Source organism: Elephas maximus, chromosome 6, assembly GCF_024166365.1.
Source record: "Elephas maximus indicus isolate mEleMax1 chromosome 6, mEleMax1 primary haplotype, whole genome shotgun sequence".
Taxonomy (NCBI): Eukaryota; Metazoa; Chordata; class Mammalia; order Proboscidea; family Elephantidae; genus Elephas; species Elephas maximus.
The window spans coordinates 94138602-94155607 of NC_064824.1; the positions used below are offsets into that span (position 1 = coordinate 94138602).

Sequence of the window (17006 nt, forward strand, 5' to 3'; positions counted from 1 at the left end):
GTAAAATGAAATCCTTGACAACTTCAATCTTTTCTCCTTTTATCATGATGTTGCTCATTGGTCCAGTTGTGAGGATTTTTGTTTTCTTTATGTTGAGGTATAATCCATACTGAAGGCTGTGGTCTTTGATCTTCATTAAAGTGCTTCAAGTCCTCTTCACTTTCAGGAAGCAAGGTTGTGTCATCTGTATAACACAGGTTGTTAATGAATCTTCTTCCAATCCTGATGCGCTGTTCTTCTTCATATAGTCCAGCTTCTCGGATTATTTGCTCAGCATACAGATTGAATAGGTATGGTGAAAGAATACAACCCTGACGCATACCTTTCCTGACTTTAAACCAACCAGTATCCCCTAGTTCTGTCTGAATAACTGCCTCTTGATCTATGTAAAGGTTCCTCATGAGCACAATTAAGTGTTCTGGAATTCTCATTCTTCACAATGTTATCCCTAGTTTGTTATGATCCACACAGTCAAATGCCTTTGTATAGTCAATAAAACACAGGTAAACATCCCTCTGGTATTCTCTGCTTTCAGCCAGGATCCATCTGACATCAGCAATGATATCCCTGGTTCCACGTCCTCTTCTGAAACCGGCCTGAATTTCTGGCAGTGCCCTGTCGATATACTGCTGCAGCCGTTTTTGAATGATCTTCACCAAAATTTTGCTTGCATGTGATATTAATGATATTGTTCTATAATTTCCAGATTCGGCTGGATCACCTTTCTTGGGAATAGGCATAAATATGGATCTCTTCCAGTCAGTTGGCCAGGCAGCTGTCTTCCATATTTCTTGGCATAGACGAGTGAGCACCTCCAGCGCTGCATCTCTTTGTTGAAACATCTCAATTGATATTCCATCAATTCCTGGAGCCTTGGTTTTCGCCAATGCCTTCAGAGCAGCTTGGACTTTCTTCCTTCAGTACCATCGGTTCCTGATCATATGCCACCTCTTGAAGTGGTTGAACATCGACTAATTCTTTTTGGTATAATGACTCTGTATTCCTTCCATCTTCTTTTGATGCTTTCTGCGTCATTTAATATTTTCCCCATGGAATCCTTCACTATTGCAACTCGAGGCTTGAATTTTTTCTTCAGTTCTTTCAGCTTGAGAAATGCCAAGCGTGTTCTTCCCTTTTGGTTTTCCATCTCCAGCTCTTTGTAAATGTCGTTATAATACTTTGTCTTCTCGAGCCGCCCTTTGAAATCTGTTCAGATCTTTTACTTCAACAATTCTTCCTTTTGCTTTAGCTGCTGGACGTTTGAGAGCAAGATTCAGAGTCTCCACTGACATCCATCTTGGTCTTTTCTTTCTTTCCTGTCTTTTTAATGACCTCTTGCTTTCTTCATGGATGATGTCCTTGATGTCATTCCACAACTTGTCTGGTCTTCGGTCACTAGTGTTCAATGCATCCCATCTATTCTTCGGATGGTCTCTAAATTCAGGTGAGATATACTCAAGGTCATATTTTGGCTTTCGTGGACTTACTGTGATTTTCTTCAGTTTCAGCTTGAAATTGCATATGATCAATTGATGGTCTGTTCCACAGTCAGCCCCTGGCCTTATTCTGACTGATGATATTGAGTTTTTCCATCATCTCTTTCCACAGATGTAGTCAGTTTGATTTCTGTGTGTTCCATCTGGTGAGGTCCATGTGTATAGTCACCCTTTATGTTGGTGAAAGAAGGTATTTGCAATGAAGAAGTCGTTGGTCTTGCAAAATTCTATCATTCAATCTCCGGCATTGTTTCTATCACCAAGGCCGTATTTTCCAACTACTGATCCTTCTTTGTTTCCAACTTTCGCATCCGAATTGCCAATAACTATCAATGCATCTTGACTGTATGTTCAATCAATTTCAGTCTGCAGCAGCTGATAAAAATCTTCTGTTTCTTCATCTTTGGCTCTAGTGGTTGGTGCGTAAATTTAAATAACAGTCGTATTAACTGGTCTTCCTGGTAGGCGTATGGATATTATCCTGTCACTGACAGTGTTGTACTTCAGGATACATCTTGAAACGTTCTTTTTGACAATGAATGCAACACCATTCCTCTTCGAGTTGTCATTCCCAGCATAGTAGACTACATGATTGTCCGATTCAAAATGGCCAATACCAGTCCATTTCAGCTCACTAATGCCTAGGATATCAATGTTTATGTGTTCCATTTCATTTTTGACAATTTCCAATTTTCCTAGATTCATACTTCGTACATCCCAGGTTCCGATTATTAATGGATGTTTGCAGCTGTTTCTTCTCATTTTGAGTCGTGCCACATCAGCAAATGAAGGTCCCAAAAGCTTTACTCCATCCACGTCATTAAGGTCAACTCTACTTTGAGGAGGCAGCTCTTCCCCAGTCATCTTTTGAGTGCCTTCCAACCTGGGGGGCTCATCTTCCAGCACTATATCAGAGAATGTTCCACTGCTATTCATAAGGTTTTCACTGGCTAATGCTTCTCAGAAGTAGACTGCTGGATCCTTCTTCCTAGTCTGTCTTAGTCTGGAAGCTCCGCTGAAACCTGTCCTCCATGGGTGACCCTGCTGGTATCTGAATACTGGTGGCATAGCTTCCAGCATCACAGCCATACGGAAGCCCCCACAGTACAACAAAGTGACAGGCATGTGGGGGCTGGAATTAAATATTAACGACAGTTGTAGTAAATGGAAGTTTAAAATGTTGGGTTGACAAAAAAAAACAAACCCGTTGTCGTTTAGTCAATTTCAACTCATGGCAACCCTATAGGACAGAGTGGAACTGCCCCATAGGGTTTCCAAAGCTGTGAATCTTTATAGAAGCACACTGCCACATCTTTCTCCCAAGGTGCGGCTGGTGGGCTTGAACCTCCAACCTTCTAGTTAGCAGCCAAGTTAACCACTATGCATCCAGGGCTCTTTCGAATATTGGGTTAGATACTATGAATTTGTTGTGGACTCAAGCAGCGTAATTTCTGGAATTTCTACAGCAGTATTTGAGGACCAATTATGTGCCAGACACTGAGGGAAGAAGGGTGAAGACAGAAAAAGTCACTGCCATTTTGGTATTTGCACTGTAGTGGGAAGACAGACAATAAAGAAGGAAAAAAAGAAAATAATTTCAGAGTGTGACTAATGCTTTGAGGTTAATGAGCAGTGTTGTAAGATAGAGTAATGAGGTGGGGTTAGGAGCTTCAATACATAGAATGTTCATTAAGGGTCTTTCTGATGAACTGTACTTTAAACTGAAACCTGAAGGATGAGAAGTGCTCACTATGCTGGGTCTGGGTTTAAGAACAGCAAATACAAAGACTCCAAAGAGGAAACAGCTTGAGGCATTCTAGGAACTGTCAGCGGTCAGTGTGACAGAGTAGGGGAGAGAACGGCACAAGATGAGGTTGTTCATGATGAGGTTGAACAGGCAGGCAGTGGCTAAAACGTACTTGGCCTCATAGTCATGGCAAGGAGTCTGGATTTTGTTCTAATTACAATGGGAAAAATGTCTTTATTAGTCATTTGAATTTCCAGTGGGGGCTAAGAGGTGACATGATCTGTTTACATTTTTTAAAAATTTCTGTGGCTGCTGTATAACTTAAGGATTATAAGTGGGTAATGACACAAGTAGGGAGACAAGATATGAGGTTAAAGAAGAATTCTAGATAAAAGTAGCAATGGCAGTAGCATTGTAGGAGAGTGACTGCATTTGATGTGAATGTATGAGGCACCAGGAGAGTGAAGAACGGTCCACAGGTTTCCAGCTAGACAGTGGTGCCATTTATTGAAACTCAGTTTAAGTGTTAGATATCCAGGAGACATCAAAGTAGAGATGTTAGGTAGGCAGCTGTATACAGAGGTCTGGATCTCAGAGGAAAGATCTAGACTGAAGGTTTAAATTTGAAGGACAATAATGTTTAAAGATACAGAGAAAGATGAGGTCATTTAGGGCAAGGGTGTAATTAGAAAACAGAAATAGTTCAGGATTGAGGCCTTGGGAACTCTAATATTTAAAGGAGGAACAGCCAGCAAAGAAGCACATGGCTAGTGACCATAAGAGGAAAGTCAGGAGAGGGTGATGTCCTGGAAGCAGAGAGAAAAGGATGTCTCTAAAAAGAGGAAGTTTTCAATTGGTGAAAACTGCTAAGGTGTTAAGTTCAAGTCAGAAGTGAATGCATGTGATTGGTCAACATGAACATCATTAGTAACTTTGACAAGAATGGCATCAGTTGACTGGAGAAGATGAAAGGCAAACAGGAAATAGGAAGTTAGAGCCTGGAAACAGCACGTAAAGACAATTATTTTGAGAAATTTCCTTATAAAGGGGAACAGAGATATAGGACAGAGACTGAGGGGATATGGATACTAAGACAATTGGGATTGTTTGTTGGCTTGTTTTAAGATGAAAAATTCTAGAGCATGTTGAATGCTGATAGGAATTATCTGGCATTGTTCATCCTGGAAAGGGAGGGCACAATTAAAAAAGCAAAGCCTTTGAGAAGAAGAAACAAAATGGGATAAACTATCAGACAGTATAGATGTTGACAGATATATGGATTTGGTGGTGATAAAAGTTCTGATAGCTTTTTATCTTTTCAGTGAAGGATGAGGTGAGCTGTGGGAGCAGAGTGAAGGGGAAAGCAGGTAGCAGTGGTTGTGTTGAGAGTGGGGAAGTGAATTTCCCAAGGAATAATTGTAGGACTGCCTGATAGTGTTGCAAACCCCCTTCAGATTTGAGATGCTCAAGAATATTTGGCTGAGTAATGTGATTATCATACTCTGTTGTGATTATATACCTACTAGCTAGTATGTCCCACCAGAATATAAATTAGTCGAGGGCCAAGATCCTGTCTCATTGGTCACTGTTGATATTCCCAATGTCTAGTATAGAGTGAGCCAGTAAACTGATGAGTAAGGAAGTACAATTGTCTTTGACACACTAGTTAAAGGAGTATACAATTAACAGTCATTTAGGATTAATGTCATTTTTAAAAAAGACAGCACCATTTTGGCTTAAGTCAAGAAGTCTAGAGAATTTTTGAAATTTTATTTATTTACAGTAGTGGTCTTGTCCACTAAAATTTAAATAAAGGATCAGTATAGACACAAAGTATGGAAAAGGCAACTAATCAGTTAAGAAAAACAAGTAAATATACTCATTATCAATCTTTTAATTGAAACACAAATGCTCCTGATAGCTATTAACTTTTTTAAGCTTTGTAATGATGTATAGAAGGAAGGGATACGTATTTTAGGAGTCTGCAAAGTGTGCTCTTCCAATTACCAGGGAAACTTTCTTCTTTTCAAGTTGTACCATCTTCATTCCCCAAGGCCAACATAAGATTATGGTTGATTATTCCATGTATCATTAATTTGATGATTACTTTCTTTTAAACTTCTTATTAGAAATAATTTCAAACTTAGAAAATTTTGCAAAAATCCTACAGTACAAGGGACATCCATATACCCTTTACCCAGATTCACCTATTATTATCATTTTATCCCCATTTGCTTAATCATTTGTGCGCTTATGCTGTCTTGTGCTTTCTCTCCATATATATATATATATATATATATTTTTTTTTTCTCAACCATTTGTAGTGGTTGTGCTATGGCTGCTAAACAAAGGGTCGGCAGTTTGAATTTGAGGATAAGTTACCATAATGATGGTTACTTTTTTAATAGCTGCAAAAAGTAAAAAAGGAATGTTAAGTTTTTGTTTTGTGCCCAGGTATGAGTCACCTCATACTGTCACTGCACTTACCATCTTCAGGAGCAGTCTTATATTCTTTGTCTTCCATCACTTCGTAGTCAAATCCAAGCAGATCAATGGGAATGGTGTATTTCCTGGCATAGTTCTGCTGGGCACCAGTCAAAAAGGCTTGTGTGAAGAAGAAGCCAGAAAGCCAGAAGACCGGAGGAGGGCCAACCTCGTACCATTGCTATGGTTTCAAAACATAAGTGTCCTAAATTTGACTAAAGACACTCCCTTTATTATCTTTTAGGGAAACTAATAAATGAGCTAACACTCTGAGGAATAATAAGGCATACCATCAAGGTTCAGAAATAAGTAGCATATTCAGTGCTTGTTCTGGCTTTAATTTTGTATCTATCACACCAGATTGGGAATCACAACATCCATGACTATAGATATAGATGTGTGTTTTATATAGGCCCAATGGTCCTTCAGAAAGGCTCCATACTTTATTGAGCATCTAATGTCCATTGTTTCACCTTATATCATGTTATACAGTTGAATAGAACAAGAGATCCCTGTAAAGTCTAGACAGAAGGTAATTTTTTTTCACTTTCCCCCTCTCTAATTGGTCATTAGTACCCAGTAGAACTTTCTTTGGAAGTTTTTTCCTGCTATTTCACTAAAATATAGTGAAATCCAACATATGGAAACATAACAGTATAGAAGGAATACCCAGAAGAAACAGGGGAGTGAGAGTTTAAGGTCTTTATAAATACCAAGATGCCTTGATTCTCTGCCCACATAACAGATTCTAATCATGAGCTAGGTGAATACTAATGTAAACAAAATAGTAAATTATAGAAGTCAGTTCTGAGGATAGGAATTTGAAAAGCTTTTCCCTATTACAGTCCCAAACTTTCCCCATAAGTAATGCCTCCATGTTTCAAGAACAATCTTAATCCCTTAGTAGTATTGTAGTCCAACAGAGAACCTGTATTATGAAAAGGAAGTTCACATGTTTAGTCATTTTAGTCCCGTAGAAATGTCTTCACCGGCAGTTTTTGATATAATATGTATAGTCTTCAGGAGATTAATCGATACTTCTAATGGATATAATTGTTAACTATAACACAGTTAAGCACCAGTATTATGAGATAATTAGGAGGCAGGCTTCTGCCCACTCAACATTTCCAAGACACTTAGCCATTGAGGTCATTACTGTCTTCCGTTGAACCAGCAATCTAGTGATTTCATGACCTAGAAGACTGCTGGGCAAGGAAAACATAACGTTCCTCACTAGTAGCTTGCCTGGCTTTCTAATATACACTGCTTTAGGGATCTGCTTTAATGCTAAATATTTAATGGAAAAATCAACATAGCCATTGTTTTCTCTCTTCAAATGTCTTTGCTTTGGATGTTTTACTTCACTGAACATGAACAGCTGCTCCTAAAGAAGCTTTCAGAGATTCCATGCCCAACACTAGAATTTTGACAGGTCAGTGTAACAGTTACAATAGATTATATGCAATATGTATATATGGTCATTTGTGCCTGGGATGCATTGAAGAACTAAAGAGTAATACTCATCACACTAGCCTTACTGATGAAGAAAATGAAACCACAAGAAACTCAACAATACATGATTGTTTGGATGGACTCACCTGCAAGAATTTTAATCTTGCAAGGAAGTCATTGATATAGCTGCCAAGTGGTTTAAGGCTTGGGTAGGATTTGCCCATCCACATTCCTGGAATTTTGACATTCAGAATGCTGCTAACCACTTCTTCAAGCTCTGTAGACATCACTACAAGGCCCTGAAATACATTTAATCTTTGGTTAACATGAAAGTATAGATGGTGAACAGTCTTTTCTTAAACAGCTTCTTCACAATTATCCTGTGTTTGTAACTGTGATTAGTTAAAGTTGAGTCATATAGCAAATACAGTCCACAAGTCAGCCATGGAGATTGTCATGGATTGAACTGTGTCCCCTCAAAATATCTGTCAACTTGGCTAGGTCATGATTCCCTTGTATGATAGTATGATTGTCTACCATTTTATCACCTGATATGATTTCCCTATGTGTTGTAAATCCTATCACTATGATGTAATAAGATGGATTAGCAGCTGTTATATTGATGAGGTCTACAAGATTAGGTAGTGTCTTAGGCCAATCTCTTCTGAGATATAAAAGAGAGGAGCGAGCAGAGAGACAGGGCGACCTCACATCACCAATAAAGCAGTGTTGGCAGCAGAGAGCATCCTTTGGACCTGAGGTTCCCGTGCTGAGATGCTCCCAGACCGAGGGAAGACTGATGCATCACAAGGACCTTCCTCCAGAGCCGACACAGAGAGAAAGCCTGCCCTGGAGCTGGCACCCTGGATTTGGACTTCTAGCCTACTGGACTGTGAGAGAATAAACTTCTCTTTGTGAAAGCCATCCACTGGTGGTATTTCTGTTATAGCACCACTAGATGACTAAGACAGAGCCTTTTCACTCTTCTTAGAAAAACATTAACAGTTTTAATCTAACTAAATTTTAATGGGCAGTCTTCTTAATCAATACTTAATCAAGTACTGGTTATTAACTACTCACTAGCTATTAAATCATAGCCTAATTTTGACTTAGTTTACTTGTCTATTAAATGGACAAGTAATTTATCTCTTCTGCCTTCTTAAAAGGATAGTCATAATTTAAAATTAGGAAAATGATATGAAATGCTTTGAAAAGGTAAAATACCCTGAATTCAATTGTGAAGTCTAATTACTCTTACCCCAAATACTAACTTTTCTCTCGTGTCCCCTTCAACCAAGTAAGGAATCATATGTACTTTTACCATGTCATTGTTTGGAAGTGGATAGGAAGGATTAGGAAAAGCACATCCTTCAACAATTACTTAAAGGGTAAGAAAACAGAGAAGTTAAGACTAGCAACCACGCCTCCTCTGAGTCAAAATGATCCATCATTCAGACAACCCACTGGTTTCAGAAGATGATAAAATTAATTGACAATACTTATAAGTCAGCTGGATAAAAACTGAACAATGTCTCTCATCTCTTCCAGATTGATTCATATTATACAAAAATGTGGTGTAATTTATCAATTTACAATTCAATGCATGGTAAGGGCCTAGCCCAGGAACAAGCATTCAAAACTGGTATTAATTATTGAATGAAGTCAGAGGTTTTGATTTATTTTTGGTCATAAATATTCCAATACCTTTTAGTTGTATAAATGGGGAAAATATTACGATACATCAGAAATGGACTACCGTATAAAGAAGCAAAGTGAGTATATCAGAAAAGGACTACTGTATAAAGAAGCAAAGAGCACATAGAGTTGTCAGTGATTATATTAGTCTTCACCATTGAGAAGTCATTTCTTTTTGCCAACACTTGTTTATAATGGGTCAACATTCTCTTATAAAATGATTTTAAATTTTGTTAAAGGAGAAAGTATAAACTGTGACTGAAGGCTAGAAAAAATTTCAAAATACCAGTACTTATTCAAATCAATATAAGCCCAATGAACGGGAAAGTTACCAATTTGGCAATGTATGTGGCCACCGTATTAACGACACCATCAATTCTAGTAGTTTCTCCATGAGCACACGCCCATATTTAAAAAAAAAAAAAATCACAAACTGGCTCGTAAAATACATAAAGTTATAACTTTAGGTTTTCTAGGTAGGTGACTATATGTGCTGCAAATGATAGTTTCTCTCTACCTCTATATTTTTCCTTTGATTTGTTTTTATTGTCTTATTGCGTTGGCTAGAATTTCTGGGAAATATATCCTAAAGCAATAATAAAAGCATCTTTGTGTTGTTTCTGACCTTAATGAGAAGGATATTTGAGGTTCAATAAATTTTTTCATCTTAATGCAGTGAGTAGTGCCATTTACAGATTACTAAGAAATTAAATTTTTTTCCTATTTAAATCGGGAATAAATATAGAATTTTATTATCTATTTTTTGGGCATCTATTAAAAAAAAACTCTATTAAAGTGACTATATAATCATCATATCTTTTAACTTTTATTGTATTTGCAGGAATGAATTTGCTGATCGTGGACCAACTGAGCATTATAGGATCAAACTTTATTTGGCAATGGTATAGTATTCTTTTAAAATACTTCTGGATTCCATTGAAAGACCATTATTCAGGACCTGTACATTTATATTCATAAATGAAACTGTTCTGTAGGTTTTGGTGTCTGGGTTATACTAATATTTCTAAGCAAATTGGTAAATTTTCAATCTTTTAAAAACCTGTGGAACAGTTAAACATCTTGTGTTTGGCATCTTCTTTGCAGGTAGTTCTTCCATGATGTCTATATTTCTCAAAAAGAATTCTAATAAGTTTTACATTTCCTTTCTAGATTTAAAACTTATCATAAAGTTGCTCATAGTATTCTTTACATGGTTCTCTTATATTCCTCTATATCTGTGTTTTCAATAATGTATATATATGTGATTTTCTGATTAAAGACTTGTCACTTCATAATAGCATCTGTTGGTTTTATTATGTCTAACATTGTTTTTCTATCCATTAATTTCTGTTTTTTGTTTAAAAAAATGTATTCATCCTTGTACTAATTTACAGGATATCTGTTTTCCCGTTTCTTGAGCTAACTAATTTACTTATTTTCAAATTTTCTTGGTTATAGCTTTAGCTGCATCCCATAATTTTGATACACAATTTCTTATTTTTATTAAACTATAAACTAGATTTTTAATTTTAAAAGTAACCCAGGGCATTTTATAAGAAATTACTTTCATAGAACTTATCCCTTACTAAAAGTATATATTTCCTTGTTTATTTTTTTAATTGTCTCTCCCTCACTAAAACATAAGCTTCATTAGGGCAGAGGTTTTATCTTTCTTATTCCTTAACGTTTTGTGTCTCCTCAGCACACATGCTATCCAACAAACTACTGCTATTTACCATATTCCCTATATTATTATTTACCTGTTTTTTAACTGCACTCCAAGAATTCTAAAATGTCCTCAAGGGCAGGGATTTTCTTCTACCCCAGAACCAAGAACAGAATCTATGCTCATTGAATATATGCTAAATAAATGAGCGATATGCTTAATCCAATGATTTTCTTTGGCGTATTTCATCTTACCTTAATTGCCTTTTGAATGTTGATGCACGACTCTCTTATGGTCTTAAGCAACTTATTGAACCGTCCCATCTCTTGGACAAGTACAGTGTTCATGCTCTGAGTGTAAGTTGTTGGGTATCTCCTCATTGCAGCCTCAACATCAAAGTTGTTTGGAAGTTTACCCAAGATGTCACCAGCCACCTCATTTACTACTTCATCTGATGATTTTGCACCAGCACCTGCTGAACGAGACTATAAAGAATACAAACTCTAAAACAGAAATCCTAATAAAGGTGTAAGAATAATTGAATAGGAAAATCTTTAAGGTAAATCTTTATACAACTGAATCTTGTTAGGTTGTTGTTAGGTGCCATTGAGTTGGTGCCGACTCATAGTGACCCTATGTACAACAGAATGAAACACTGCCCAGTTCTGCGCCATCTTCACATCATTGTTATGTTTGAGCCACCATGTGAATACATCTCATTGAGAGTCTTACTCTTTTTTGTTGACCCTCTACTTTACCAAGCATGATGTCCTTCTCCAGGGACTGATCCCTCCTAATAACATGTCCAAAGTATATGGGATGTAGTCTCGCCATCCTTGCTTTTAAGGAGCATACTGGTTGTACGTCTTCCCAGACAGATCTGTTTGTTCTTTTGGCAGTCCATGGTGTATTCAATATTCTTCACCAACCATAATTCAAAGGTGTCAGTTCTTCAGTCTTCTTTATTCATTGCCCAGCTTTCTCATGCTTATGATGCCATTGAAAACACCACGGCTTGGATCAGGTACACCTTAGTCTTCAAGGTAACTTCTTTGCTTTTTAACACTTTGAAAAGGTCTTCTGCTGCAGATTTGCCCAATGCAATGCGTCGTTTGATTTCTTCACTGCTGCTTCCATGGGTGTTGATTGTGGATCCAAGTAAAATAAAATCCTTGGCTACTTCAATCTTTTCTCCGTTTATCACGATGTTGCTTATGGGCCCAGTTGTGAGGATTTTTGTTTTCTTTATGTTGAGATGTAATCCATACTGAAGGCTGCAGTCTTTGACTTCATCAGTAAGTGCTTCAACTCCTTATACAACTGAATACTGCTCTATTTTATCCATGATCCTTTTCCACACAAGATTTATTAGAGTAATGACAACAGGCATGGAGGGGGTGGATTTTCAAGAGAAAACAATTGTTACAGAGGTGCAAGAAGGTCATGAACAGTGTTCACAGGCAAAAGAGTATTTGGAGGAAGCAAATAAGCTGAGCATTTTGCTGCCTGGGTGGAGGAGGAAGAACGGGTGCTAAAAATTGAGGAAGGAAAAGCACTGACATGAGGTGGCTAAATGATGAAGGCATTAAAACCCATAAGGAGGAAATCTGATCTTGCTTTGAGAAAACTTGCCACAAAATATATTTGCTAATAACTCTGGTGCCTACTGGTTGCCAACAGAGATATAGTTTTCTCCTTGAGCTGGGAGGGCAAAGAAAATAATACTCATCTCCTATAAGCAGAAGGAAGAGTTACGGAGAAAAGGCAGACTTTAATGATTCACGTTGGAAGTAAGGAAGGGAATTTCATCTCTATTTTAGTTTTATATGTTTATAGTGGCACTGTGTAAATGAATCTATATATTCTGGAAAAACCTTTAAATCTTCAGAACAAATGAATAAATGTGTGTGGGGGGGTGGGTTGCGTGTGCTCATATTTTCCCAGTGCTAGGCAATTGCGTTTATTCTTCTTTCAGATTTTATGTTTTCTGGTTTATTTCTAGATTCTATAAATATTGATTATTCCTTTTACTTAAGTTTATACTGTGACTTTCAGCACTACCTACTATGTATCAGCATAAGATCCTGTAAAGTTTCACGGTGAAAGATTTAAATGTTGTTAAGTTTTAATTACATGCTAGTAATAAAAGGGGGGTATACCAATATAATAGGTCTTTATTATGATCCCAAAGTACTCCGTTTGCAACTAAATAGATAAAAAAAAAAATCATAGTGAACAGAGGACAATGAATATTTGGGCAAAATTAGTAAAATATCTATTTCTATTGTATTTAAGGAATCATCTGCTGATTTCTGTCCCTTTGTATTTTGAAGTGCATACAAAATACTATAAAGACACTAAACACATTTTTATTTTCTAACAAGAGCTGTGTCCCATAAAAATCCAAACCCCAATCGGTAGCCCTTCGAAAAGGTAAGAAAACTAGTTTAGTAACACAAACATTTCCCCCACTTATTTCTCACACCAAAATCATGTAATTAGTGTGGTAGAGTTGAAGGTTATAGCCAGTGGATACTGAGAGTTAAAGGTAAGCAGATGTTATTTGCCTGCAGTTGTTTAACTTAGCTTGTTCTCTTTTACCACCTTTCCTTGAGAGTTTTCACAAATGTCCCTTGAAATCTTCTAAGGGTTATTTTCCTTTTATCAAATAAAGATAACTGGGTTCATTTTTAAGGAATAATCAAGAGTTCAACCTTTTCAAAGATCTTAGATCATTTCCAGTTTTATAATATTTAAAATTAAGACAGTTTTCCTGTTCAAACAGTCTGACAGTTAAGCTTAAGTGAAAGAGCTCTGCAAAAGTAACATGCATTCTTAAGTCCACTCTCTCTTTTTTATTTGTTCTAAGATGTATTTGTTAATACATGAATTGTTAACTTGCTCTCCAAGCTCTGCAATTTTGGTCTCTTTGCCTCTGAATTGTGGCAAACATAATCTCAAAGCACTGAACTACTGCCTACCCATTACTATAATTGTACTTGCCAATCTGAGTTGGAGGATATTGAAAGAGGTTGTTTAACTACATACTGAGAAGATACCCCTTGTGTATTTAAACTTATTTATTTGGTTCTGAGTCATTTTCTGTTGGAATGAGCCCACTGTTTTATATATTCTGTAATGTGGCACGCCCCATCAAGTTTAAATAAAGCCAAAAGATACTACAAAGATCCTGTTGCCAGACTTTCGTGTATTACATGCCTCTAACTTTTCTAAAGATGTCTTTATTCATGTCCATACATATACTTTTGGACCTTGACAATAACTTGTTTTAGTGCTATTAATGCTATAAAGTCAAATGGACATAAAAATAATCTTGGTCCTTTTGCCCTATTAGAAAATGCCATCTTGGAATAGACCAGAGCTAGGAGTTCCACAGGTTCTTCAATCAATGATAGCACAACATTATTCTCCTAATCTGGTTCTTTGAGCTTTTCAGCATCTCTGGCTATCTGTCTTCTATGCCTGACCCTATTTTTAGAGTCTAGAGAAATGGTTTAGCCTAGTGGTTAAGTACACAGATTCTGGAACCAAACTTGTGGAAGTAGACTGCTTGGCTCTGAGTCCCTCCTTCCAATTGTACTAGCTGACTGTGGGCAAGTTACCTTATCTGTCTGTGCCTCCATTTTCTCACCTCACAGGCTGGAGCCCTAGTGGCTCCAGTGGTCAAGCATTCAGCCACTAACCACAAGGTTTACAGTTTAAATCCACCAGCTGCTCCTTGGAAACCCTATGGGGCAGGTTTACTCTGTCCTATAGAGTCAGAATCGACTTGACAGCAACGGGTTTGGCTTTGGTACCTCCTAGGATTGTTGTAAGCACTACATTGTTTAATATACATAAAGCACTTAGAACACTGCTAGCATACAGTAAGCATTAACATTTACCATTATTACCCTGAGATTCCATAAAAATAGGAAAGACCAGTTAGAATTCAGTTAGTGGAATAACACACCTGATGGAATATCCATCTTTAATTTATTAAAATTTCTTTAAATAACCATGGGGACCCTTGTCATTTGGACAATAAAAAAAAATGCTTCCAAAAATTAAAAACCAAAGTGAGCACATCTTCTAAAGGGAGAACAATACATGGGAATATCTCTTAATAGACATACTAGATTAACCCATGATTTTCATTCAAAAGTACTGACCTGTGCCCATGCTGACTTCTGGTGTCTCTGAAGATGGCTCTACAATATGCCCGTGCTTAGTGCTCTCACTAGTGGAACTGCATATACACCAAGAATCAACCGTATTTTCCCCCAAACCTTTTTATTCGTTTTGCACTTACGATTGCCATTGCACACTTTAATTAAATAGTATGTCATCTCATAAAATATTAGTATGAAAGAAACTATTTCTATGTCAATTAGGTTAAATGTTCTGGAATATTTGATAAAGATGAGTCATTAAAAAAAGTTGCTGTCGAGTTAGGGAGGAATCAGCCAAATGTGAAAGACCGAAAATAAGAGATGTAAAATTCTAAAAAGAGTCTGTCATCCATCTGCTCCCCAGATATCCCTGAAATTCTCCTTCCACCTTAAAGAAACTGAAAAGGGACATACATAATATGTCATGTATTTGGGCATGGGGTATGCAAGGAAGGCAAAATGGAACGGCTAGCAGCAGACTGATACTCAAGAGATCTTTGGTTCAAATAAAAAGATTGATGGAAAAAAAAAAAAAAAACCCAAAACCCATGGAGTCTTGTACTTTATGTTGCAATCCACATTTAAGGTATGTATATGTTTTTTCTTTTTTAAGAATGATTCCCTGCTTTGGTAGAATTGTGTAAGAGAACTTCTGCTTGCTGGTACATGCTGTTTGGAGAGCATCCTTACAGACCTCAGCAGCCAACTCCTGTACAGATCACACACCTGGGTGAGGAGAATGTTATCGAACAGCAGCTGAGTTTCTGACTGATCCTTAGTGATATCTGCGTTGGCATTCATGCCAAAGATTTCTGGTGACGGGGTCAGTGGCAGAGTCTTTGTATATTCGATGTAGCTTTTGTGCTGCAAAGATGAATAACAAGAAGTCAACAGGTTAGAAATCAATTGTTCTGTAGAACCTTCTTACAGAAAAGAGGTAATTTTCAATCCTCAAGCTACTGAGTGGATGAGCCTGTGAGGCTTAGACACTGAATGCTTTCATTTTCTTTTAGCCTGTGCCAAAGTAAATTAAAAAGAAAAAAAGGACACATGGGGAAAAAGAAACTGTACCATTCAATTGGAATGGCTTTTAAAATGGAGGAGAGGGGAAGTAATTCTAGTAACTTCATTTAGAAATTTCTTCCAGAGAAACCTTCATGTATTGCATTTTGCTGATGACTATTCTTAATTTATTTTCACATTAAAAATAAGCTTTTCTGACTATGAACTTTACTTTTATCGTGAAAAACCCATCCAATTAGAAAAGTAAAAGTTATCTGAAATTCTCTTATCTAGAAATAACCTCTATTAACATTTGTATCTTTTTATGCACAAGCATAAATATTTTGGTATTTCATTTACAATTTTTCATTTTCAATTCTTTCAAAATTCCATACCTTTCCCGATGTTCATAGATAGAATCACACAAACACAACCCCATACATATATGGTAGGGGGGTTGGTCAATGGAGATTTTATAATATGGGTCACATTACACACACCTGTCTTCATTTTGCTTTTTTCTCACTTGACAATTCACCATTCGAGGTCTTCTGACTCATGATTCTCAACGTTGACGTGCTCTACCCAGTCAATGACCTAGCGCTCTACCCAGTCAATGACCTAGGCTATGGGACTGAATTTTCCCTTCATCCTTATCAATATCTGCCCTCAGCTAGCATCTATCCTACTGAATGGTGGAGTTCAGGATGGGGGCTATGGTATTTATCTCTGTGATATGTGGCTGTGCACTTAAATTTCAATATGTGCCCTTTTGATTTCTGGGAATAAAATGAGAACTAACTTGAATGTCCTGGCACTCCCTAGAAACCTATGACACAACCATTTGAAGGCAGATACCACATCTTCCACAGGACAGGTCTGGAAGAATAGCAGAAGGGAACCTTGGCTTGGTGCTGCAGGTGGTTCTGTGACTCTCTGCCACTTTCTAGCTGTGGGCCTTGGAGAAGTCACTTTAGCAAAACTGCTTTCTCATTTGTAAGGGGGATAAAATAATAACATTGTCAATTTGATGCTCTAGTGAGACAATCACGTGTAACTGCTTTGTAAATAATTAAGCTTGATATAAAAATTAACTATTACTAATATTTGTCACCCCACTCATTTACATTTTCATTTTAAATGGGGACAATGCCTTTTTACCCAAAGGACTGAATTCACGATGATGGAATCTCAGGTCACTTTGGAAGCTATTCTTGGGTGAGGAATGTTGGGGATACTCCTCACATCACTGTGACCAGAAAACCATTAACTCCACCTATGCACAGGGTTTA

The 17006-nt window shown here is 37.2% G+C and overlaps 1 protein-coding gene across 4 annotated transcripts in view; it reads right to left on the reverse strand.

Annotated features, from left to right (window-relative positions):
* DNAH7 (dynein axonemal heavy chain 7) overlaps positions 1-17006 on the reverse strand; it is a 259550-nt gene that overhangs the window by 10304 nt on the left and 232240 nt on the right. For 3 of the 4 annotated variants that reach the window (XM_049887739.1, XM_049887741.1, XM_049887738.1), the window contains 4 exons: positions 15439-15576; positions 10795-11025; positions 7326-7478; positions 5731-5908 (listed from right to left, as the gene is read on the reverse strand). In XM_049887739.1, coding sequence (XP_049743696.1) covers positions 5731-5908; positions 7326-7478; positions 10795-11025; positions 15439-15576 — 700 coding nt within the window. The remainder of the gene's footprint in view (positions 1-5730; positions 5909-7325; positions 7479-10794; positions 11026-15438; positions 15577-17006) is intronic. The other variant, XM_049887740.1, reaches the window with a different exon arrangement.